Here is a 23,282-nt window from a genome sequence, read left to right as displayed (position 1 = left end):
CATACCAATGCAACAGTCCACATTCTCCTCCTCAACAGCGAGACACTGCGTCTACACCGTTGTCACTGGGTATGAACCAGGCCCTTCCCGCGCTCTGTGGTGAACCCCAGGAGAAATGCCTTTCACACGCAGGTGCTAGAAGAGTTGTATTTTTTCCAGAGGAATTTGAATGTCTTCTTTGCCCTGGCAAAATGAATTAAATTTCCTTCCATTTCTTTTTTTCTTTAATTTTTCGTTTTCCTTGAGTTCACGGAGCTCACAGCTACCTTGGCAGCCCAACTGTACAAAACCATTATGAAAGACCTGAGTATTCTCCTTCCTCCTGACATGCCTTTCCTATTCGATCCGTCTTTATTATGATCCTGATTTACAGGTTTCTATTTGAGCACATTGTACGCATGCTTGTAGTCATCTCAAAGGCTTAGTGGGACATCCAGAGCACATACATATTTGGGAGTGCTGGAGATCTAGTCAAGAACACAGGTGCTACTGAAAGGCAGTCCTGGAGGGGAAGGCACACCACCACTTATCTGCCTTGCAGCCTCTCAACGTCTCTGCATCTCTGTTGCCTCATCTATAAAAGGGGAAGAGTGTCTGTACTTTTTCGTAAGCAGAGGACTAAATTTAAAAATCGTATGTGAGGCCCTAAACTGTGCCTGGAACATAGTAAGTGCTCACTAAGTATTAACCAGGAGTAGCTGCAGCACTAGTAGTCGCAGAAATAGCGAAACTGCAGACAAACAGATGGAGAGCAAAAACAACAATGTGACCTGAAACAAAGTAAACAGAATAGCAGTAAAAGATCAAAACTAAGAGGAAAAAGTGGAAAACAAAGCTCTTTCGTACTGGAAGGGTATCACATGTATGTTGTCTCTATTCAGAGTTTTCTCAAATATATTCCTTCCCTTTACATCTTCTCTTCTAAATGGTGTGGGTATCTTGGATAACATTTTCTTGAAATCAATATTTAAATATTATAAGAATCCAATCTATGTAATTGTGCAAGCATAGATTTAGGGTATTTTTAGATAAATATACTTTGCAAAGGTAAATTCACTGTGGTACGTAAAGGAAGAAAGTGATTGTCAGCTTCTTGTCTCACTCAGTTTCTCCTCTGTACTATACAGCTTATTTTTCCATCCTGACAGCGGAAGGAGTCATCCAAGAAAGCCTCAGTGACTCTCACCTCTACTAACCTTAAATATTCATTATCGTTACACACCTGTAAAGAAGCTTTATTAAAGCAACTGCCTGCTCTGAGCAGGCACCCGACTCTGGACCATCCTCGTGGAGGTGGTTCTGTCTCCATGTGTTAGTCAGCTGTGGGAGTCACAGCGGGGGCAAGAGGTGGATGGCTGGAATAGAACAGGAAACAGGCTGATAAAATTTAAAGTCTCAGGTAAGCATTGCTTGACAAATATTTACGAGCACCTACTGTGAGCCAAGCACCTACTGTGAGCCAAGCACCACACTGCAGATGGAGGGAAGGGGAAAGTACAGATAACTAAAATAAAATCCTTGCCCTCATCAAGTTTGCAGTAAGGTTGAGTGGGAGGCAAGTACAGTAGTACCTCGGTTTTCAAACGTTTCTGTTGACAAACATTTTGGTTTCTGAATGCTGTAAATTTTATGGATCTATGGTATCATTAGATAGAAAAATTCATGCTAGATAGGGGTTGATTTTAAAGGTCTGGAACACATTAATTCCTTTTGCATTACTTTCTATGGGGAAACCGTGCCTCGGTTTTTTTAACGTTTCAGAACTCGAACGGTCTTCCGGAACGGATTAAGTTCAAAAACCGAGGTACCACTGTATGTTCACAGATCACCAAAGGGCCTGTGCAAAACCGAGGTACCACTGTGTGTTCACAGATCACCAAAGGGCCTGTGCCTGATTCATTTTTGAATCCCCAGAATTTAGCCAAGTAAATGCTTGTTGGATTGAAGACAATGAATAAAAGGAAGAAATGAAGGAACTACAGTAGGTGAAAGTCTAAATATTTTTACAGCATTTCTGTACAGCCACCCATTTAGGGACACACGTACCTTAAGAAACATGATTAAACCACTCTTCTTGAAAGTGAAATGGCGATTTACCAATAGTCTTAAATAAGCTCTGTGCAACGGAACATTTCACAACATTTCTGAGGGAGGCAGGGAGAACTACGTGCGGTCTGAAGAAGAAGAATGTTCTAAAAAGACCAGCGACTTTGACATGAGACCGACGTGCTGAGTTTGACTTCGGGCTCTGCAACTTCCGAGGCGTGTGATTTTGAACAATCGCCTTCACACCGTAGGGTTCACACACTCATGTACAAGGTGGAGTTAATAATAATATTTAAAAGATTACTGAGGGGACAAGTGAAATAAGGGACATGAAACATTTTGTAAATTAGAGCGACTGAAAGCATTCCCACGTATTTCCCATGGGATCCTCAGAGAACCAGGGAGGAAGATGTCACCACCTTCCACGTTGTTTATAGTCTATCTTCCCCAAATACCACGTCAGCTCCATGGGAACAGAACCGTACAACTTCACCGCAGTGGCCCCAGGGCCTACAACGGCAGCTTGGCACAGGCAGGCGCTCCACACACACGTGTTGAATGAAAAAAAAACGAATCACCAGCCCTATACAAGGGATGGAGAAGGGCAGCTGTGTCCTGGGGGTGGCAGCAGCCATCTCGGGGCTGTGGCCCCTGCAGAGCTGCCCGCCCTCTCGGGCCCTCCTCCGCCCTTCAGATCGCGCCCGCGGTCCGGGCGCCAAGGCCGCGCCGCCTTACCCGTGCCCCGTGGGGATTCTCCGCCTCGCGAGGCCACACCTGCACGCGGGAAACCCAGGCCGCTGGGCGGCGGAGACCCAGCTCACTCGGCGCCTCTGGGACGCTGTTGCCCGAGCGACGACGATGCTCGCTGATTGGAGAACGTGTGTCCTTACTGGGTAAGAAGCCGAGCTTCTATTGGCCAAGTCAACCAAGGACTTGTGCAAGAGGAGGGGCGTGGCCAAGCCCGGTGGCTCCGCCCCTGCGGGGAAGCTCCGCCCCTGTGGAGGGAACTTCCGCCGGAAGTTTTGTCCCAGGGACGCGGGAATCGGCCCTGACGAAGTGTGTCATAGAAGCGGGTGTCTGTTGTGTGACCTTCACGCGAGCTGGAGGTGGGACTGGGCGCGCCGAGCCGCTTCGAGCCGCGCCGTCTAGGGGACGCCAGCCCTCTCTTGAGAAGCAGACCTGCCCACTCGGGGCGGGTGCCTGGATGAAGGCGAGGAATGTATCTAAAGCCCCAGCCACGCGCTACGCCCTTCCTAAACGTTAGGACTTTGGGCCATTGTGAGTGTCGCACCAGTAGCGTGTGGAGTGGTGCCCTGCTGGCCTCCTCCGGGACGTGGGACCGGCTTGCTGCGCCCAGAGCTGTGTCCTCGCCCGACAGGGCCTGCGCCCAGGGGGCGTTCGGTAGGTCGTCGCCCACGGAGCCAGGTCTTATCCACACTCGAGGCCGAGTGGGAGCTCAGCGAGTCGTGTTGGTAAGAACAGCGACCGTCGCTGGCTCTTAGGGGGCACGGCCCTTTGCCGGGCACCCGTCGAAGTGCGTTGGCATTTAATCTGCTCGGATCGTCACAGCACCCCTAGGAGGTAGGCGCTAGGATTAGTCCCAGAGACGGTGTTTGGTCCAAGGACACACAACTAGGCAAAGGCAGAACCAGAATTAGGACCCAGGCAGGTTAGATGCCTGTCCGTGTTCCTACCACTCACTTGTGGGAGGAGGTCGTGACCCGGAGGTTCCGTCAGCGGATAAATGACAGGGGGCCGTGCTCAGTGCTCCGGACAGGGATGCTCGGCGATGTGAGCGGACACGGCTGGTGGCGAGTTCTCCTCCTCACCAAGAGCGTTACTGCACATGCTGTCTGTCCTCAGACCGCCCGCTCCCATTACCTCATCGGCCTGAGCAAATGGCCTCAGATCTCACTGAGAAACAAGTCCATGGGGCCTGGAGCCCGTGTGTTGTCTCACAAACACTTTGGCACCCGTCTCTTCTGGTGCCCTTGTTCCAAAAGAGGAAGGGTCACTTTGCAGGGCCAGTCCCTCCACTGGTGTCCTAAATCCCATCCCCGTTTGCCTTCTCTTGGCTGCATTGCTTAGGTCCGCCGTTCTCCAAGTGTGGCCTGGGAACCCCTGAGGGTCCCGAGACCCTTTCAGAGAGTCCATAATCATCAAAACTATTTTCATAGTTAATACTAAGGTGTTACTTGCCTTTTCACTCTTATTTTCTAAGGAGTGTACAGCAGGGCTTTCAGAAGCTACATGATGTGTAATAATTGCAACAGATTGAATGCAAAAGAAGCTAGGAGAATCCAGCTGTCTTCTATTAAGCACATTAAAGAGAGTTTCAAAAATATAAACTGCCTTTCTTTTCACTCGTTTTGATTTTGGAAAGTACTTTTCATAAAAATGTTAAAGTGTAATGGGATTATTATTGTTATTTTGAATGAATTCGTAAATGAATGTTTAAAATTCTTATGTTTTACTTTCTAATATGGTAAATATTGATAGCTATAACCCACAAAAACAAAAGCTCTCTGGGACCCTCAATACTTTCCAAGAGTGTAAATGGATCCTGAGGCAAAAAGTTTGGTCCTGAGAGCAAAAGGGCTTAGAGTAATTGCTTCTCTCTCATAATAGCCAACAATCTCATTCCCTTCCCGTCTCTCTATCTCTCCCACCCTCCCTCTAGCTCTCTAAAAACATGCTCTAGTATCTCACATTGTTAAAAAATTTTTCTTTTTTAGTTTCCACCCCATTTCTCTGCCCCTGTTAACTCACTTCTCAGTAGAGTTGTCTATACCTGCTGCCTCTCAGTTACCATTCACTCTTGATCAGTTTTGCCAGAGGCGTGGCTCCATTATTCCCTGGTACCTGGTCAGCTCTCGTCAACATTTCAGTCTGTCCTTGACTTTGCCTTACTTGACCTCTCGGTAGCAGTCAACCCAGCTGATCATTCTTCCTACCTGAAACTTGCTCTTATCTGCTTCTGCAATACGACAGTGCTGGGTTTCACCCTACGTCACCAGCTATTCAATTCTCAGGCCCCACTGGTGAGTTCCCTCCTCTGTATGGCCTTTGGACATTAGGGTCCCTCTGACTCTGACCTAGATGGCGCTCTGACACTTATTTCCAGCCTTGACCCTCCACCGGTGTGTATCAGACACCACTTGAACTTCCGCCATCCACTTAGCCCTCAGTCCACCGACCTGCCTCCCTCTGACCCGTTTCAATAAATGCCACCACTGCAACGAGGAAACCTGTTACCCCTGGATGATCATTGTGTCTCCCCCACGTGGCCTGTTGTTTCTAACACCAGGGTACACTGCAATTTCATTCATCCATTCTCTCCAACCTCCCCAGCACTACGCTGCCTGATGAGGAAAACATGGGCAGAGCCTTGATGGCGGTGTCGGAGGGAAAGGCAAGGCAGGCTTAGCGTTGGCTAGTGTGACTAGTTCCAGGAAGCCCTTTACTGTCTGTAGGAACTGGGTAACCCTGGGAGGGGCAGTCACTCTGGTGTTGGCGAGGCCCCAGGATGACAAGGCATCAGGAAATAAGAAAATAAAACTCATGGGACATACGTGTTGTTTATCCACTCGTCTGTTGATGGGCATTTGGGTAGTTTCCACCTTGTAGCCACTATCCATAAGGCTGCTATTACTGGAGCACAAAGTATCGTTTGAATCCCTTTCTTCAATTCTTTTGGGTAAACAGGAGTGGAATTGCTGGGTCATGTGGTGATTCTAAGTTTAACTCTAAGGAATCTCTAAATGGTGGCTGCAGCATTTTACATCCCCACCAGCAATTGTCATGCAGGGTGTCATGCGGGGTCTCAGCTCCCGCTGCCCACATAAGAACGCAGGATATGGGGAGGCCAAAAAGGAACACCCACGGAGCCATAGGTAGGGGAGTCATACCACTATAGTCTCGCTGGCAGCTGGGTTGGAGACACAGGAAGCAGGAGCCACACTATCCACAACCTGCTGTCCACTTCTCTCTGCCAACCCACCTCACTTGCTAACTGCAATCCGCGCTTGCTAGCTCAGCCACCATCTTCTTGCTAGCCCCCATTTGCTGCTAGCGTAGCCTCAGCAGTTATATTAGTGGCCAATGGCTCATGGTTACAGCTGACGGCCAACTAGCCACAGCTGATGGCCATCCAATCACAGTTGATGGCCATTTACTACCCGAGTGAGCACCTTTCCACGTGAGGCCGAGAGCCTGGAAACTGCACTTCTGGCTCTGTCCCTACAGCAATGTATGAGGGTTCCACTTTCTCCACATCCTCACCAACGTTTATTTTCTGGTCTGGGGGGTTTTATTATTATTACAGCCATCATAGTAGGGTGAAGTGCCATCTGATTGTGGCTTTGATTTGTATTTCCCTGATGACTAATGATTTCAGCATCTTTTCACGTGCCTCTTAGCCGTTTATATGTCTTCTTCTTTGGAGAAATGTCTATTCAAAGTCCTTTGCCCATTTTTAAATTAGGTTGCTTGTCTTTGTTGCGTTATGGGTGCCCTTTCTATATTCTGTATATCAAACTTATCAGCTATATGATTTGCAAATATTTCCTCTCATTCTGCAGGCTTTCTTTTCACTCTCGATAGTGTCTTTTAATGTGCAAAAGTCTATCATATAATGAAGTGTATTAAATTTAAAATAACTTTTTCTAACTGTGTTGCTAGTATATAGGAATACAATTGAGTTTGTATACTGACTTTCTTCATTAATTCTAATTAATAATACGCTTGTTTTGTGTTTTCAACTTACACAACCTTGTGATCTGGAAATAATAGGTTTTATTTCTTCCTTTCTAATCCTTCTTTTTCAGATGTCTTTCTTGCAGTATTGCACAATCTAGGATCTCCAAGCATAAGTGGTAAATAATGCTTGTCATCACAGACCACTTTGATTTCCAGGCTTTCAATATTTCACCAAGGAATATGCTGTTCACTTTGGGTTTTTGTTTGTGGGCACATGAGTTTAAGAAAGTTTCCTTCTAGTTCACTAATAATTTTTATTTTAAACAAGTGTTAAATTTTTTTCAAACTTTTTTCTACATTTATTGAAATAACTCTATGGCTTTTGTCCTTTGTTCTGTGAATGTGGTGAATTTTTAATGTTGAAACTACTTTGAATTCCTGGCATAACTTATTTTTATGTATCACTGGATTAAATTAGCAAATATTTTGTTTAGGATATTTGTCTATTTATTGGACACCCAAAATTCTACTGGACACTCATGGCCACGCTCACTCATTCAGGTCCTTCTTACAGCTGCTTTTACACTACAATGGCAGCGCTGAGTAGTTGCAACAGAGACTGCATGACCCACAAAGCTTAAAATGTTTACTATCTGGCCCTTTGCAAACAAAAAAATAATAATAAGACTGCCGGTCTTTGGTCATTTTCATGGGAGAGATTGACCAGTACTTTCCTTTTTTGTAATGTCTTTGTCAGATTTTTAAAGTTATACTGTCGTCATAAATGAGTTGGGAAGTGCTTCCACTTTTTTCAGTTCTCTCAGAGTTTGTATAATATTTGTGTGTGGCGGGGGTGGTTCTTCTTGGGAAAAGTCATAGGTGAAAGTATTTGGTCCTGTAGTTGTTTTCATGGGAGGTTTTTAATAATTGGTTCAAGTTCTATGTCGGTTACAGGACTACTCAGATTCTTCTATTTCTTTTTGTGTCCATTTTGGTAAGTTGTGTCTTCCAAAGAATTCGTCTACTTCATTTTCATCAGGAAACTTATTGGCATAACATTGTTTATCGTGTCTTCTTAGTACAGAGTCTGTTGGATCTAGGGCCACCAACCATCCTTTTGCCCGGGAACGGAAGGGGTTTCCTGGAACGTGAGTTCCAGGAAAATTGGGACAGTTGGTCACCCTCGTTGGATCCATAGTGATGTCTCTTCTTTCTTTCCTGTTAGTGGTTTATCCATTTTATTAGCCTTTTCAAGTAAATCTCACTATTCATTTTCATGTCATTGATTTCATGCTCTTATTTCCTTCTTTCTTTCTTTTGGATATAATTTGTTATCCTTTTCCTACCCGCATGGTATGACTAGTTAGCTCATTGGTTTTCAGACTTTTTTCTCTTCTAAGACATGTCTTTAACGCTATAAATCTCCCTCTAGGCATGGTTATAGCTGCGTCCTCCAAGTGCTGATATGATAGATTTTTATTAGCATTCACTTCAAAATCTTGTTTGAATTTCCATGGTGATGTCTTTTTTGACCCACGGGGGTATAGAACTATATTGATATCCAAACATTTGGGCATTTTCTAGCTATATTTTTGTTACTGATTTGAGCTTAATTCCACTGTGGTCAGAGCATACAAGTAAGATTTCATTTTGTTGAAATTTTTTAAGACTTACTTTATGGCTCACCATATGGTCAATTTTGGTAAATGTTCTAATGTGCACTTGAAAATAATGTGTATTTTGCAGTTGTTTAGTGAAGTTGTTGGGTTTTTTAATTAGGTCAAGTTTGTTAATTGTGTTGTCGGAATTTTCCACTTATCTGCTAATTTTTGTTGTTGCTTTTTGTTCTTTCAGTTTCTGAGAGAGATGACACTACAAATTGTGTTTAGTGTGGGTCTGCTGGCAGTGAATTAATTGTTTTTATTTATCTGAAAATGTGTTTATACCTTCATTTTAAACGACATTTTTCCTGAGTATAGAACCCAGGTTTGCCGTTATTTTTGTTCAATATCTTAAAGACGCCGTTTAGTTATAGTCTAGCTTCCATCGTTTCTGTTGCCAAGTCTGCAGTCTGTGTAATTGTCCTTTGGAAAGTAATGTGTCTTTCTTTGCTCTGGAAATTTTTAAGATATGCCTAGAGGTGGTTTTCTTTGTCTTTATCCTGCTTGGGTTTTGTGGCATATCTTGAATCTGTGGCTTAATGTGTTTCATCAGTTTTGGAAAATTCTCAGCCAGTGTCTCCCCAGATATTGCTTTGCCCATTTTCTCTTCTCCTTCTTCTGTACCTATGAACCACAAGTACATTAGGACAACAGTTTTAAAAAATGCATTCTGTGGCTATTTGTAATCTCCAGGATTATCTCATTGTATTATACTTTGGAAAACCTATTTTAAATAACATTTAATGCATCCAACACCAAAAAAAAAAATGTAATGATATGGCACTAGAAATTTACTAAATCCACGTTAAAGTTTTCTCTCCCCAATTACATCAGGTGTCCTCTTGTTCAAAACCAGAAGTGGTTGGGATAATTTGTTGTTCAGAATAAAGTAACTGAGACAACACACTGCTACATGAGAGTCTTTGCAAGGATTCTTTGTTTTTAGTAACACTTTTTTTCCCGAGGGAAAATTGCAGGTGAAAAACCCTAATAGTTGGCTGTGTGAGCAAACATGGGACTTAACAAATGTCTTTTGAACCGACTTGAACTCAACAGTGAAGCACTTAAGTGGCATATGATTGGGTCAACAAAGCCCAGAATTGGGAAACTAAAAATCCATGCAATTTCCTTGAACACGAGTATTTTTGCATATATTTAAATGACTAATTAGATCAGTCTGTCATGAGGTTTTGTCTTTTCTCCTCTCCTTAAGACCATCTTTACTCCAAAGGGTTTCCTGTGCTCCTGGAAATTTCTCACTTCCATTTGAAGAGTTAACTTAGGTTTTTTTACAAGAACATAAATTTGCCTCCCTTGTGTATTGTCCTGATCAGCCTGTTAAGTCTATTAGATGAGGTTTGCCCTCTGTTCAAACAGACCAGAGATCTGTGATGTGACAGTGGCCCCAAAGAGGAGTTTGTAGGAGGAGACCGTTCTCTTCTTGACCATACGTTCCAAAGATGGTTCCCCTGGGATGCCCCGTAGTGGATCTACTTTCAACAGGGCTAAACCTACGACCTCATCCAAGGTAGCCTTTGGCATCATTGAAACCAGGAAGAAATTGCTAACAGCCTCTACCACGCACACCCACTGCAGGAACCTGCTGCTCAGAACCCCTGATGGTGCCCTGGAGAAGCAAACCACGGGAAGTTGGGGAAAATGTTTTTACCCTTCTGATATCCAACAGACAGTTCATCCCCCCGTATTCAGGAAGAAGCTCCTGGACCATGGAGAGATCTGTCCCGCCCTCCAGGCTTTGAGTCCTTACAGGTACATGGTCACCACCGTCTGTACACCTAGACTGGGCTCTGGGATCAAGCTTGTCATTCGATCACAGTAATCAACGGTGATGTTATAAATGGAAGCCACACCTTCATGTAAGAAATAGACAACAGGAATCGATTCAGTACTGTTTTCCAGCTTGCCTGCTGAAAAAGACTGAAGGAAGGGCAAACACATAACAAACACCCATGTATCTAAATGGAAGTTGAGAATATCCCTGGAAATCTGCTAGCAGACTTTTCTCTGAGTGCTGTCCTTTTGGTGGCCTCATAAAATGGAGATCAGACTCTCCCAAGCTGTCCTTAGGAGAAAAAATTGTAAAATAAATGAGGTGTAAGTAGCTCTTTTTGGCAAAGCTACTGAGGTTATTTTTTTCTTTACTAAAATAGATGCTTTCTCTCTCCGTTACCTTGACAGATGACACAGCTGCTCATTTTAGTTCAATCAGCCAGAAACTAAATTGCACATTTTAACACTGTCACTACAAATAATTGATTATCATTTGTAAACAGGGGCCCTTTCCATACCTATTTTAGGATCGCACATGGAGAGAGACTCTACTTGGGCTCAGTGTAGCTAGCTAGCACCTTGGCACGTGTTCATTACCCTTTAGTGAGCTAATATGCTATGAAGCTCTTAATTTCCTCTAATAGTTACCGGTTGTCTCCTTTCATGGAAACAGGAATCAAAATCCACTTATCTTGCTCCTGAACCAGATTCCATACTGTAGAATACTGGTATTTAGAATTTTAATGAATCCTGCCCTCTGAACAATATGTTGCAGCAATCTTAGGAGAATGGCCCACTCTGTGGAATAGAGAAGCAGTTAGAAAATAACAATTTCATGTTTCATACACCTGGGCAACTAGCAAACCCCCGACAATCACAAGTAATTCTCTTTGCTAAGAGCCAGGATCTTGCAACAGCTTGTAATTAGAGCTGTTTAGCATTTAATTTGCCTTTAGTTAGATAACAAGCATTTATTGATTACCTGATAGAAATGGAGTGCTGTGCTAAGCACAGTGTGGGGACAGAGTGATGAATGAGACAGTCTCTACTTACAGTCTACTTGGGGCTGAAAATGTATACTTGGGAAAGGAAACTTGAAAACAGTTACAAAATGTTTGCGCAACTACACTACCCCAGGGAATTATTACCGTTTCAGAATTCAAGGCTCTCATTCCTGGCACACTCCATTTAAGGAAAAAGGTACTTGTTGTTACATCTTGTCTGAAATGGGGGACACCAGTCACTCATCCTCTGGGCTGAGGAAGGTTCCAGCTTTCTCCTCCTCTAGAGAGCCCCAAGTGTGATAGGAGCCCAGGACAGAGGTCGCCACCAACCTCTGAAAATCAATCTGTCAGCCATCACTGGCAACCCCCTTCTATCATGGGTGAAAAACGGAAGTGGAAGCCTGGGTACCTGCAGGACAGCAGTATCAGTGAGCTAAGATTAATTCCTGACGGCCTCATGGCGGTGGAGTTTTAAGGACAACTTGGGGCAGGTGGTGGACATGAGTTGGCAGCGCTTAGAAATGGGAGGGAAGACTTCCCGGGAGGGCAAAGTAGTCCGCCCACGTTGGGGAAGGGAACGTTAGTCACGCAGGGGCGCCGCGGGTGACAGCGAGGCTGGGCCAGAGAGGGCCTGTGTGGCGGGAACAAGGCACGTGCGTGCAGAGTCTGAGGCTGTTGAGACGACCAGGTAGGGCTGAATTCAGTGGGGAAGTTCCAGCCACTGACGCTTCACTGAAAGTGCAAGAAGCATGTCGCTGGGTCCCAGGTATGCTCCGAGGAGCACAGTTGCGGCCCCCGCCCCCGGCACTGGTGGGAGTGGGAGGGAGACGTGGGGGGTTCTTGGCATAGACCAGGGGTTCAAGGCCTAACTCAGCCTCACCGGGGTTAAACTGGGGGAATGGCAATGCAGGCCGAGTGACAGCCTGAGTGGGACACAGAGGCCCAGCCAGTGCTTGCTGAACAGTGAGATGAGCTCTGAGCTACTGTGTTTGAGTAAAAAGAAAACTTTCCGGAAATCACATGGGCTATGGATTGTAACAGGGGAGACCTGAGAGACAGGACCACCGGGGAAAAAAGGTTTTTTAAATTTTTATTGTTATTATTATTGGGGAATATTGGGGAACAGTGGGTTTTTCCTGGATGTCAAGTCGTTTTTCCAATCTAATTGTGGAGGGCATAGCTCAGCTCTAAGTCCAGTTGTTGTTTTCACTCTAGTTGTGGAGGGTGCAGCTCACTGGCCCACGTGGGACTCGAACTGGTGACTTTGGTGTCGTGAGCACCGCGCTCTCACCACTGAGCCATCTGGCTGCCCCAGGAAAGAGGTTTTAACCAATTCACTTAGGTTTTGTGAGGGTGCTGAAGACAAGACAAGAGTGTCTTGCTGACTCTGATGGGAGGCCTTCCTCCTGCAGAGACGGCCTTGCTCACGGGATTTTACGACTTCTGTCCCCAGCCAGTGCCCCGCACCACAGACGTATGGAAACATGACAACTTCAAAGAGGGTAAAATGAATTTTCTGGTTGATTTTTGTATTTTAGGCACATCAGCATTGCCTGGCTTTTAAAGAACACTTTTAATAGTGCACAGACTCCTTCCATCAGTGGTGAGGGGACAGGGTTAGGGCCTGCAGCTCAGACATCGGTGCCAGCTCGCTTACAGGGATCCAAGTGTGAGAATCAAGTTGTCATTTGACGTGTAGATTTGGCAAAGGCACAGCTCGCCTTGGAGACAGGGGTGTGGGCCCAAGCTCTGTGACAGGCACTTCTGTGACTGATTCTCTTTGCCCTTGCTGGCAAAGTCTGTCACCGGCTCAAAATTCACCATCTCCCTGAGTCGTCAGCTCCTCTTGGGTTGAGTCAATAGACAGTTTGTCCACTTAAGAGTCACAGAACGCTTGAACTGGGTGGAATTTCTGGGCACCTCATCTGAGACCTCTTCATTAGAGATTAAAGGGGGCACACACACCCCTATGGTCCCACCAAGAGCAGCAGAGCTGGAACCTAGCTCACTGTGGTGTATCCTGTTCCCACCTGCGTGCCCTTCTCTGGCTCATACCCCATCCACAGCCCCGGTCACACCCTGTTTCTTACATCAAGCAGCGTTCCCGCTGTCCTTGAAGTCTCCTTGCTTTGAACCTCCATGGTGCTGGCTCCCTGCACCATGCCTGTGTCCCATTTGTTGCACAGGTGAGCCACATACGCTGGGCCAAGCAGTGTTCCATGGGAGACCCCAGAGACGCTCACTGAGCCATCAACCAGAAACGTGAACCAGCAGAAAAGACTTTAGAGACCAAATACAGCAAAACATCCATCAGATAGAGAGACTTGAGGCTGAGAGAGGGCAGGTGGCTTGCCCGGGTCACATAGCCAACCAAAGACAAAACCAGGACTCTAGAACCCAGTGCTCGGATCCCCCACCACGCTCTGTCCATATGTCGTTGGGTAATAAATGAGAACAGAGTCCCCAGGGAACAGAACAGTGGGAAGCTAAATTGGAAGGGGAGAGGTACCGAAGTGGTCTGTCTCCTGGAGCCAGGACAGGGCTCTGCCAAGTGGATGCTCAGTGAACGCCAAGTAAAGAGATGAAGGAGGGGCGTGCCCAGTGAAGGATCTAGGATGTCCTCCTGGGCACCGTGTTTCTGGCCTTTGGGATGGAGGAGGAGTGGGGGAAGGAGAGTTCCCGGAAACAGTCTATCCCAGAGTTTCGCCTGGACGGGGGAAGCCAGTGACATGTCAGGAGGAGTTCCAGAGGAGGGAAGAATTGACCAGGGCTGTGGACAGGAAGGAGACCGAGGAAATAGGGACAGAGACACAAAGCTCTGGGTCAGGGTGAGGAGGTAGGAGAGCAACCGCTTCTTGTTCGGGAAAACACAGCCTCCACGGGAGGCACCAGGAGCGGCGCGTAGGAGGTCCAGGGCGGCAGTTTTCAGGAAACATGAAATCCACCCTCACAATGAAAGATGCCACTCACTCCGCAATTATTAGGTGCTGATGATATGCCAAATTCCAGCCTCGGAGAAGATTGATGCAGCACGGCCATGCTCTCAGGGTGTCAGTGTCCGCAGAGGAAGACGCCGACAGAGCAGTGAGGCAGGCGGGATGAGAAAGGAAAGCAGGGGAGCAGAGCTGGGATGGTCATCAGGGGGAGGCAGGGCTGGTCGGCACAGGCGAGGGAGGCCAGAGACAGGCGCAGCCCTGGGCTGGGGCAGGCGGCCTGCAGAAGTGGCCAGAGAGGACTGCCAGCAACGGGATGGCTGGCCCGGGAGGCGGCAAGCTTGTCAGACTGGATGTCTAGCTGTCAGGATGTCAGAGGGTACCCCTCAGCTGGGTAAGGCTGGACCATCTGGCCAACGTGCCATCGCAGCCTGAAAAGACGGCTCTGAGGAAGAGGGAGGAGCTGGGGCCAAACTCCACAGAACAGGATGGACAGCTGAGGACCCATTATAGACAGCAGTCACCCCGTTCAAAAAGGTGGGTAAACAGGTCCCACACTTGCGACCTTCCAAGACAGGGACTGCACCTCTCCATCTGTATCTGCAGTCCTGTGGGCGACATCATGGAACTGGGAACTATGAAGCTGTCAACTCTGACGTGGCCACTAGGCGGCGCTCGCTGACAGCGCTGGGTACAGACCATCCAAGTGTGGGTTTTATTTGTGCTTTGAATTCCACTTCCCTCCTGTTGTTAGGACCATGCTATGGAGCAAGGACGCAGATTATCTCCGCTGTGTAAATTATGGCACTGGATCAGAGAAATTGAGTGACTTACCTGCTTGGGTGGGAGGGCCACCCATTCGGTGGTGGCAAGGCCCATCCTGGTCCTCTCAGATGAAGAAACGGGGTACGTGGAGGAAAACAAATGACGGGGTCCAAACAGCACAGTGTCAGAGCCAGGAAGAGAGCCCGGATACAGTCGTAGCCTGGTGAGGAGCTGTTTGGCAGTAAGACCTTATGCTGGTCCCCCAAATCCTTTTCAGGATTTTACCAGTCTGTGAAGTCAGCAGGTCAGGCAACGGTTGACCCGTCATGCACGGATCCTGATGTTCGGGAAGCCAGTGGTGGTGGTTGCATAAAATTAAACCTGCCTAGACCTCTCTGCCCTCCTGGCCCTACTCACACCCCACTGCACCCTGCCACCGCGACACTCCATTGTTCCGTTCTCCTAACCCGCCTTCCTTGTAGGCCCACAGCTCCTCTGGCCTTGAATTACTCTGTCTTAGGAACCACAGATAACAGTCCCCACACACGCTGCCTGTGGACGCAGAGAACCAGACAGGTCAAAAGGAACCTCGGAGATGTTGTCACAGAGTCCCCAGCCCCCGCGTTGTGGACACTGAATCACACACCAGGGTGAAGGTCCCCTCAACAGGCGATCTGTTCACGCAGCTGCCAGGCGAACGCTTACAAATGCAAACTGGGTAGGATTCCTCTGACTAAACCCTCCCGAGCTTTCCTTTTTGTTAGTACAAAGTCTCATGACCTGTAAGACCCTGTGAGCTGCCGCCTGAGCACCCCTCCCCACACACACACACACACACACACTGCGTCTCTGCCGTGCCAGCCTCCGTGGCTGCCCAGCACACTCCCTGCCCCCCCATTCTGCCCTCTCCCCCAGGTGTCTCCAGCCTGGGCCCCTCACTTCCTTTAGTCTCCTGGTCCTTCAGGAAAACGCCGTCATTTACTGGGCCCCTCATCGTGCTCGAGCCGAACTCGCTTCAGGTTTTGTGATGTTGTCTGCACAGCAGTGTGAGTGTCACGGGGCAGGCCCTCTCTGCCTGGCTGCTGTACCCCATGTGCCTGCAACAGTGCCTGACACGTAGTAGGTGCTCAAGCCCATTACATGTGGCCAAGTCTCGGCAGCATTTGACAAATGAGCACGCGGACACACAACACTGCCTTCCTTGCCTCTTGCTTCACGGGCTTCACCTTGACTTTCTGATTTTAGATGGTTTGTACATGATTTGGGAGCAAGCCCTCTGGGATATTCCATAAACTAGTTGGGGTCTGGGTAATTCCACACACCAACGTACATTCTGGAATTTCACCTCAGACCTGTAGTCTGTTGGAAAACTATCAGGATTTTCCAGGCAGCCCAAGCTTTTTCATATAAAACAATGTCCTGGACTCTCCTTCCACAAGGAATGGGGAAGATGGACTTTGGACTTCACAGTGAAGTGTAATTTCTGCCACCCTGACAATGGGACCCCCCGAGGCAGAGGCCCGAGACACCTGTATCCCTGAAGTCTCCCCCTTGTTTTCCTCTTCTCCACCCCCCTCACTTACTTTCATTCCAGCTTATGGAAGGTATCAAAGGTGATGGACAAACAGTGAGGCGAAGTCAACCCGTGGCATGTTCGCCTCCGAGTGAAACAGCCCAGCCCAACACGGGCCTGTGACCCTGTGTGTCAGCCCCAGCGTTGGCGCCTCAGCAGGGCTCACAGTCACGCTGCCCTGAGTGCTGGGACCACGTGGGACCCCCCACCGTCAGCACACGCTCGACACAAGGCATGGGACGTGTCTTTATTAAAGAGGCAAGCAAGCTCAGAAGCATCCCGCGTGCTCAGTAACAACCATTCAGTACTAAAAATAGAAAAATAGAAAAGAAATTTCACAGAAGACAGCCCCCTCATGGATACACAGGGCAGGGGCTGCCCAGCCCGCCACGCCACGCCACATGCCACCTGCCCTGTCCCAGCTGCTCCCCTTCACAAATAAAACACGAGTGTGTGTCTGCGCCTTTTCAAAGACGCGGCACAGAACAGACCCCTTACACAGCAGTGACCCGTCTGACCACCACTCTGGGCACTTCCCAGCCACATAAATACCCGAGAACAACCCCAGTCCCACCACAGTGGCAACACACGTACAAGCTGCTCACCTGGCCGTCCACTTCTCCAGACAAACGTGGGCCAGAGAATGAAGCAGGTGGGGGGGGCAATAGCACATCACCTCTGCTCCCCCAGATACACTGAGGTGCAGGGCACAGAGACAAAGGCGGGATGGCCAACCTTCTGAGTGAAACGGCGTGAAACCTGCAGAATGGTTCCCGCGTGGTTGCATGCCTCAGGTACAGACAGAACCACCTGAACACTGGCTAGCGAGCGCTTGCGGCATGAGTAGACTTCCACTCGGGGAACAGAAGCCAGCCCGTGGGCGGAGAACTCAAACTGCAAGTGCGCTCAGTGTCTCCGAGGCAGAGTCTCCAGTTGCTACATGAACAGGTTTCTTCACGGAATGTTCCATCCCTTCTGAAAATGCCCTAGTGCACAGCTTCTGCTTTATTTCAGGGAGGTTACAAAGAATGAACTCCATCCTTCTGACAGTCTCCCGCTACCCCCCACTCATCTGGGTCGTCACCTTCCTCTCAGAACCAGGTGAGCACTGAACGGCTGTGCCTTACAGAAGAAAACTACAAACATAAAGCGTCAGCCCTGAGACCCTCCCACCATTCGGGTATGGCTCGCTCCTGAGTCCCCTCGGAAATGCGCTTCTATTTGGTTTACTGACATTTATTTAGATTTCCAGTGAAAAGCTCTATAAAATACAATAAATAATGTGGGGTTGTAGAAGGCAGACATTCTAGCTGCATATGTTACAGACTTTGTATGTAGGGTACCGGCCAGCAGAACTGCAATCTGTGTTTGTAATCAGACATGTAGAGCCTTCAAGCTCCAAAGGCGGCACAGCGGCAGGGACAGAAGCCACCCACCTCCTCCAATCCCTCCGCTCTCCCCTTCCCGCCACAGTCACAGCGCTTCTGGAGCTTGTCCGGAGAGTAACAAATGAGTGCCTACGGGACTTGTAGCTAGCGATGTCTGGGGACTGTGAGCATGCAGGTTCGCTGTGGCTGTTCCTATAAATAAAAGTCAAACGTGAGGTCGCACTTCCCCATCTTCTGTTTGTACACCAGATCAAACTTCTCGTTCATGGAGACAGTGAAGATGTCCTTCCACAGCCCGACTCTCCCTGAAACACAAACGAGAAGACTTGCTGAATTGGGGTGCTGTCAGGCCCGCCACCGAACCAGAGGAAGCCTTGGAAATGGATCTGGAACCTTGCAGATCCATTCCTGGACCCTCTGAACATGGCCTACGGGGGCAGGACAGGCCATCTGAACTACAGATGAGCTGAACCCGCTTCCCTAAGTCTGTCGTCCTGCTGTCCTGTCCCATTCGGGAAGCCCAGCACCACACATGTGCGGAGCCAAGGCTGCAAAGAGGACCTTTGCCCCTGTTCAAAGCTGGACCCCAGCACCCAGGCACAGAGCGGTGATTCTCAATACCCGGAGGACGGACCGTGTCTGTGGAATGGATCCACTGCCAGGCACCATGTGGAGTTGGGACGTCCATGACGCCACATACTCACTCACGGCTCGACAGCTCAACCGAGGCAGCATGTGCTTCTGGAGAATTTGAAAGGCAAAAAAAAAAAAAAAAAAAAAAAAAAAATCACCCAAAAAGGCAGAACATTATATGGCAAGCAGGAAGCTGCCTGACCAGGGGAGGATGGAGCGAAGCCTGCCTGTGCAACCTCGGGAGGAATGAAGCAGTCGCAGTATCAACTAGCTTTCGTGACTTAATGCCAAGCATGTGCAGCAGCAAGAACAACTCGACTCAACACCAAGAAAGTCAGGGGCGGCCCTCAGCGGCTCCACCGTGGCTGCAGCTCAGGGAGGCCAGTCAGGAAACCAGAGCCGGCAGGGCAGATGTGCTCAGGAGCCCAGAGCCTGCAGGCTGATGTGCAGGCCCGGGGCTACGGCTCATTTATGGGGGCTTAGGGAAAGGGAGAGTGAGCTCAACGTGGCCCCAAAACTCCTGACCCCACCCACTTTCCTGTTAACTACAAAAGCTTCAGCTGGTCTGGTCAAACACCCCTGCAGAAGACGTGAGAAGTGGGGACGCCACCCGCCAGCTCTGGGAGCTGGGAACCCCTCACCTGGACCACTATCAGCCCCCCCCACCCCAGCGCTGGTGTGCCGTCATGATGCTTTTCAGTAACGGCCTTGGGGGACCGAAACGCTGGCTCTGCATTCTCTCTGTCGGCAGCATCTCTGAGATCAGAGCTCAGCCGTCTCCTGCAAACACCCTCATTAGTGCTGTTATTAACACTCGTCCTTGTCCTGGCAGGACCTTGGGTATGAAACTGCAACCCTGCAGATGCTGAGCTAATAGAGCCAACATGACAAGGATTTTCTCTTCAGTAATAAAAATGATGTCAGTGTTGGAGAGGGAAAAAAAAAACCAAGAGAAATTGTTCCTGCTCCCCGCTAATGATACCTAAGGGACAAAATTAGGAGCTTCTAGACCAACCAGACTATAAATATATTTTTCCATGATTATTTTTCTCAACTGAGGCAGCTGAGAGCTCATCAAAGGAGTCACCCACCTGGTTTAGGATTTGGAATCAAGACAGTGCAATTTATGCTGTGACATGAATCAAATTTAAGCAATGCAGCTGGCTACTCCAGCCCCTGCACTTTCAGCAACGCAGGGAGGTCTTCCGAGCAAAGAGGCAATGTGCTAAAAGAAAACAAAATCAAAGAACTGAAATAAAGCAAAACCAAGGTAAACAATGACAAAGCAACACCTCAGAAGGAGCATATGGCACGCAGTATGCTCTCAACACTTCTTTACCACACAAATGAACCAAAAGGGGTATTTGGGAGGAGGTCACACCCAAGGATAACAAAACACAGCAAAAGCAAAACTAAAAAAGACCAAATAAATTTTAAATCATAAACATTTGTGAGGATGCAGCCAGGAAATAAATTGCGAGGTATTTTGGTTTCAGTTTTCTTCCTGGAAGAGTTGACGGCCCTGCTTTTACGGGAAGGGACTGTGCACTTGACCTTCAGAACAGCCCAGTTAGCCACACAGCGGCCATCAGCCCCCTTCAGAGGAGGAAGAGCTTGTCTAAGTCAGAGGCCTGACGGAAGGCACTCCGCCAGGGCGCAGAGCAGCTGTGATGGGGGCCCAGCCCTTCTCTCACCACCCAGGTCGCTCCCTGTGTGTCTGAGATGGACTGCAGAACACCCCTTCCCCATCTCTGGGCCCCCCTCCTGCATTCTGGTCTCCTGGGAAAGCTCCAGATTCCCACAGCCGGGAACCAGCTTCAGGTCTACACCATCACGTGTCAGAGGCAACTCACTCTTACCAAGAGGGTGGCTTACATGGTCATGGCCACCCCTCGAGGCTCGGGGGGCTGAACGCCTGAGCGCCCCACAACCAGGCAGCCTCTGAGGACCAGGAGGGCAGCCCCACTGGAAATGGAGTGGATTCCCGCCGCGGGTACCTTTCCCACCTCACACTGCTCATGCCCAAGCAGCAGCTCCAGGGCCAGCCTGAGGGAGGCCTGTGCTTTCTGCTCACACCCTCCTCCCTGGGGGGTGGGGGACCTGAGCAGCCAGCACCCCTCAGGTGAATACAGGAAATAGCACTTCCTCACGTGGGGGTTGTCCCACCCATGTCATCTAACTCCCACAAGCCAGCTGAAGCCTGAGGAATCCATCTGTAGCTGTGAGCTTCAAAATTCCACAGCCCCAAACCCATCCCTGGGTTCTGCTCTGTGGGGCCATCTGGGAAGACGCCTGCTTGAAAACATCTTGTCCACAAAACCTGAAACATTCCGGCAGGCAGGGAGTCACTCCTGCAAACTAACACACCGTTTGCTGGGTTACAACAAACAGCAGTAGGAGAGTGAACAGGCCCAGCTTCCAGAAGACCTTCTGGCCCCCCGCAGAGCAGAGTGCTCTGGAGAAATGCGACACAGGGCAGCAGAACACGGATGTGGGGGGCCACGGACACCGGCAGGGAGGGAACTGGGCCCTGGGCCGAGGCAGAGGAGGGGGGCAGGGACGGGCAGGGGCGCGTACCCCGACCCACAGGCAGGGCCTCAGCATTGCAGCACTGGTCCACCAGCTGGTGGCAATGCTCAGTCAGGGACTCCAGCTGGGCCTTGTCACAGGACACCCCCAGGAATCTGGCCAGCTGCTCCACCATCGTCACCAGGTCCTAGAAGACAAGAGCAGAGAGCAGGGGAACCCGTCAGAGGCGATACCTTTGTGACCGCAGACTCTGGGCTGGACACCATGAGGTGCTTTGCGTACACTGCCTCCCCGAGTCCTGACACATGCCTGGGAGGGGCCTTGTCTGCAAATAAAATCCAGAGGTTAGGAAATGGCCCAAGGGCACTCAGCTCTCAACGGGCACATCTGGAATTGAAACCCAGGTCCTCCGGGGAATCTGGAAGCAGACATGAGTTTAATATACTTGTGGTCATTTTAAAACAGTAGCAAAAAGTAAAAATCCACGTCGATTACCGAATTGTACACTTGAAACCTATGTAATTTTATTAACTATTGTCACCCCAATAAATTTTTTTAAAAAATCCACCTCGAACTGTGTCAAATGCGAACTGAGCAAGAGCAGCTCACTCTCTTCTTCCCCTTTCTCCCATCCATCAACTGGAATCGAGACTGGCACTTGGGAGAGTAAGGAGGCCCCTGGGGACCCCAGAAGCGCCCCAGGGCTGCCTCCCTTACCCAGCAGGGGGAGCTGGCTGGGTCTGAAGCAAGATTCACCTATACGCTGGCTGAGTAAAGTCGACTTGGGGCCATGTCACTCCACCACTCCTAACAGCAGGAGCCTACTGACGTGACCCTACAGTCCCCGAGCAGGCCACGCCCACCTGCTCGTCGCGCCCACCCGCTCGCCACGCCCTCCATCTCGCCACGCCCACCTGCTCGTCAAGCCCACCCGCTCGCCACGCCCACCCGCTCGCCACGCCCTCCATCTCGCCACGCCCGCCCGCTAGCCACGCCCTCCATCTCGCCACGCCCACCTGCTCGTCACGCCCGCCCGCTCGCCACACACAGCCCCTCCCCACTGCCACCACTCTCTCCCTGGGAAATATAGCAGGTCCTCAAATAACATCCTTTCATTCCATTTTGTTTCATTATCACATTGATGAGATTCCATGGGAAACTAACTCCTATTTATATCAATTAGCCTGTGCTAAAACTGGTTTCGTCATACGGTACGTCATCGTTTCACTTAAAATTGCAGAACCTATAGACATCGTTCAGTGAGGACTTACTGTGTACACCAAGGCACCTCGTATTCTCAATCCGTGGGTCGCCAAGCATTCTGCCCAGAATGCTGAACTGTCACAGGCAGTCCCCAAGTGCTGCAGTGTCTGGCTCACATTAGGAAAATGCTGGAGGTTGTTTCATCTCGTGCAGGTTTATAAAAGAAAAGGAGCATGCCACGGACTGACTCTGAGAAGGCCTACAGTGAAGGAACCTGTTTAATGTCTTTCCTACAACATTTTCCAAACCTTAAGGAAAGTTCTGTGTAAGCTGGTTGAAGTGCCAGCTCTGCTCTGAGCTCCTGGTCATCACACTGCCTCTAGTCCTGCCCTCCCGCTGCTTCCCCACCAGGGGCTCCCATGGGCCCTGAGCACAGGGCTTAGCTGGGGGCCGGGGGGTCAGGTATGCAAAAGATGTCAGATGAACAAAGGAATAAAAAGAGCACCTCTCACTTGCTCTGCCACTTGGTATTTCTATTTAAAAGGTAACAAAGAGTGACAGAATTTAAGACACCTGGCCCTCAGAAGGGACACAAGAGAAGGACGCAGTTGGCCCATCACCACAGACTGCTGGAGCAGCTGACAGAGTCCTACCTGGGCCACTGGTGTAACACCCACTCGGAGAGGAAGGCACATCTGTCCACGTGCACTGGCTGCACACGACAGGGTTGCTCAGGGTTACGAAACCACACTGTGCCAGCAGGCGGCGTCCCCACCGCTGACTCCTCCCTGCCATCCAGTCAGTCAGGAGCTCCGCACCTGTGGCCGGTGAGAACGGCTCGCAGGGGCTACTAGGATTCACAGGGTGCTAGACTGGGGCAGCCACAGGGAGGGGGTGAGACGGAAGGCGGGGGTGTGGGAACCCCCACGTGGACGTGTGAGGTGGTGATAGTTCAAGTGCTAAGTGTGAATCTCAAACACTAAGATGAGAAGAGATGAGAACACACCAGGCCTGGTCCATTCTCCTGGGGACCGATGACATTCACTCAGGCTTCGTTT

The 23,282-nt window shown here is 49.2% G+C and overlaps 2 protein-coding genes across 3 annotated transcripts in view; both read right to left on the bottom strand.

Moving 5' to 3' along the window:
- EFCAB6 (EF-hand calcium binding domain 6) overlaps window positions 1–2,904 on the bottom strand; it is a 223,760-nt gene extending 220,856 nt beyond the window's left edge. The window contains exons 1-2 of the mRNA XM_033118658.1: window positions 2,782–2,904; window positions 1,223–1,355 (exon numbers count right to left, since the gene is read on the bottom strand). Of these exons, the coding sequence (XP_032974549.1) occupies window positions 1,223–1,309 (87 nt within the window). The 5' untranslated portion in view covers window positions 1,310–1,355; window positions 2,782–2,904. The remainder of the gene's footprint in view (window positions 1–1,222; window positions 1,356–2,781) is intronic.
- A 13,805-nt stretch (window positions 2,905–16,709) lies between these two features.
- The window catches only part of SULT4A1 (sulfotransferase family 4A member 1), a 32,891-nt gene continuing 26,318 nt past the window's right edge, over window positions 16,710–23,282 (bottom strand). For both annotated transcript variants that reach the window (XM_033118463.1, XM_033118464.1), the window contains exons 6-7: window positions 21,070–21,208; window positions 16,710–18,164 (exon numbers count right to left, since the gene is read on the bottom strand). In XM_033118463.1, the coding sequence (XP_032974354.1) occupies window positions 18,052–18,164; window positions 21,070–21,208 (252 nt within the window). In that variant the 3' untranslated portion in view covers window positions 16,710–18,051. The remainder of the gene's footprint in view (window positions 18,165–21,069; window positions 21,209–23,282) is intronic.

Source organism: Rhinolophus ferrumequinum, chromosome 10, assembly GCF_004115265.2.
Source record: "Rhinolophus ferrumequinum isolate MPI-CBG mRhiFer1 chromosome 10, mRhiFer1_v1.p, whole genome shotgun sequence".
Lineage (NCBI taxonomy): Eukaryota > Metazoa > Chordata > Mammalia > Chiroptera > Rhinolophidae > Rhinolophus > Rhinolophus ferrumequinum.
Note: the sequence above shows the minus strand (reverse complement) of the source record. Positions and strands in the feature narration are given on the sequence as shown.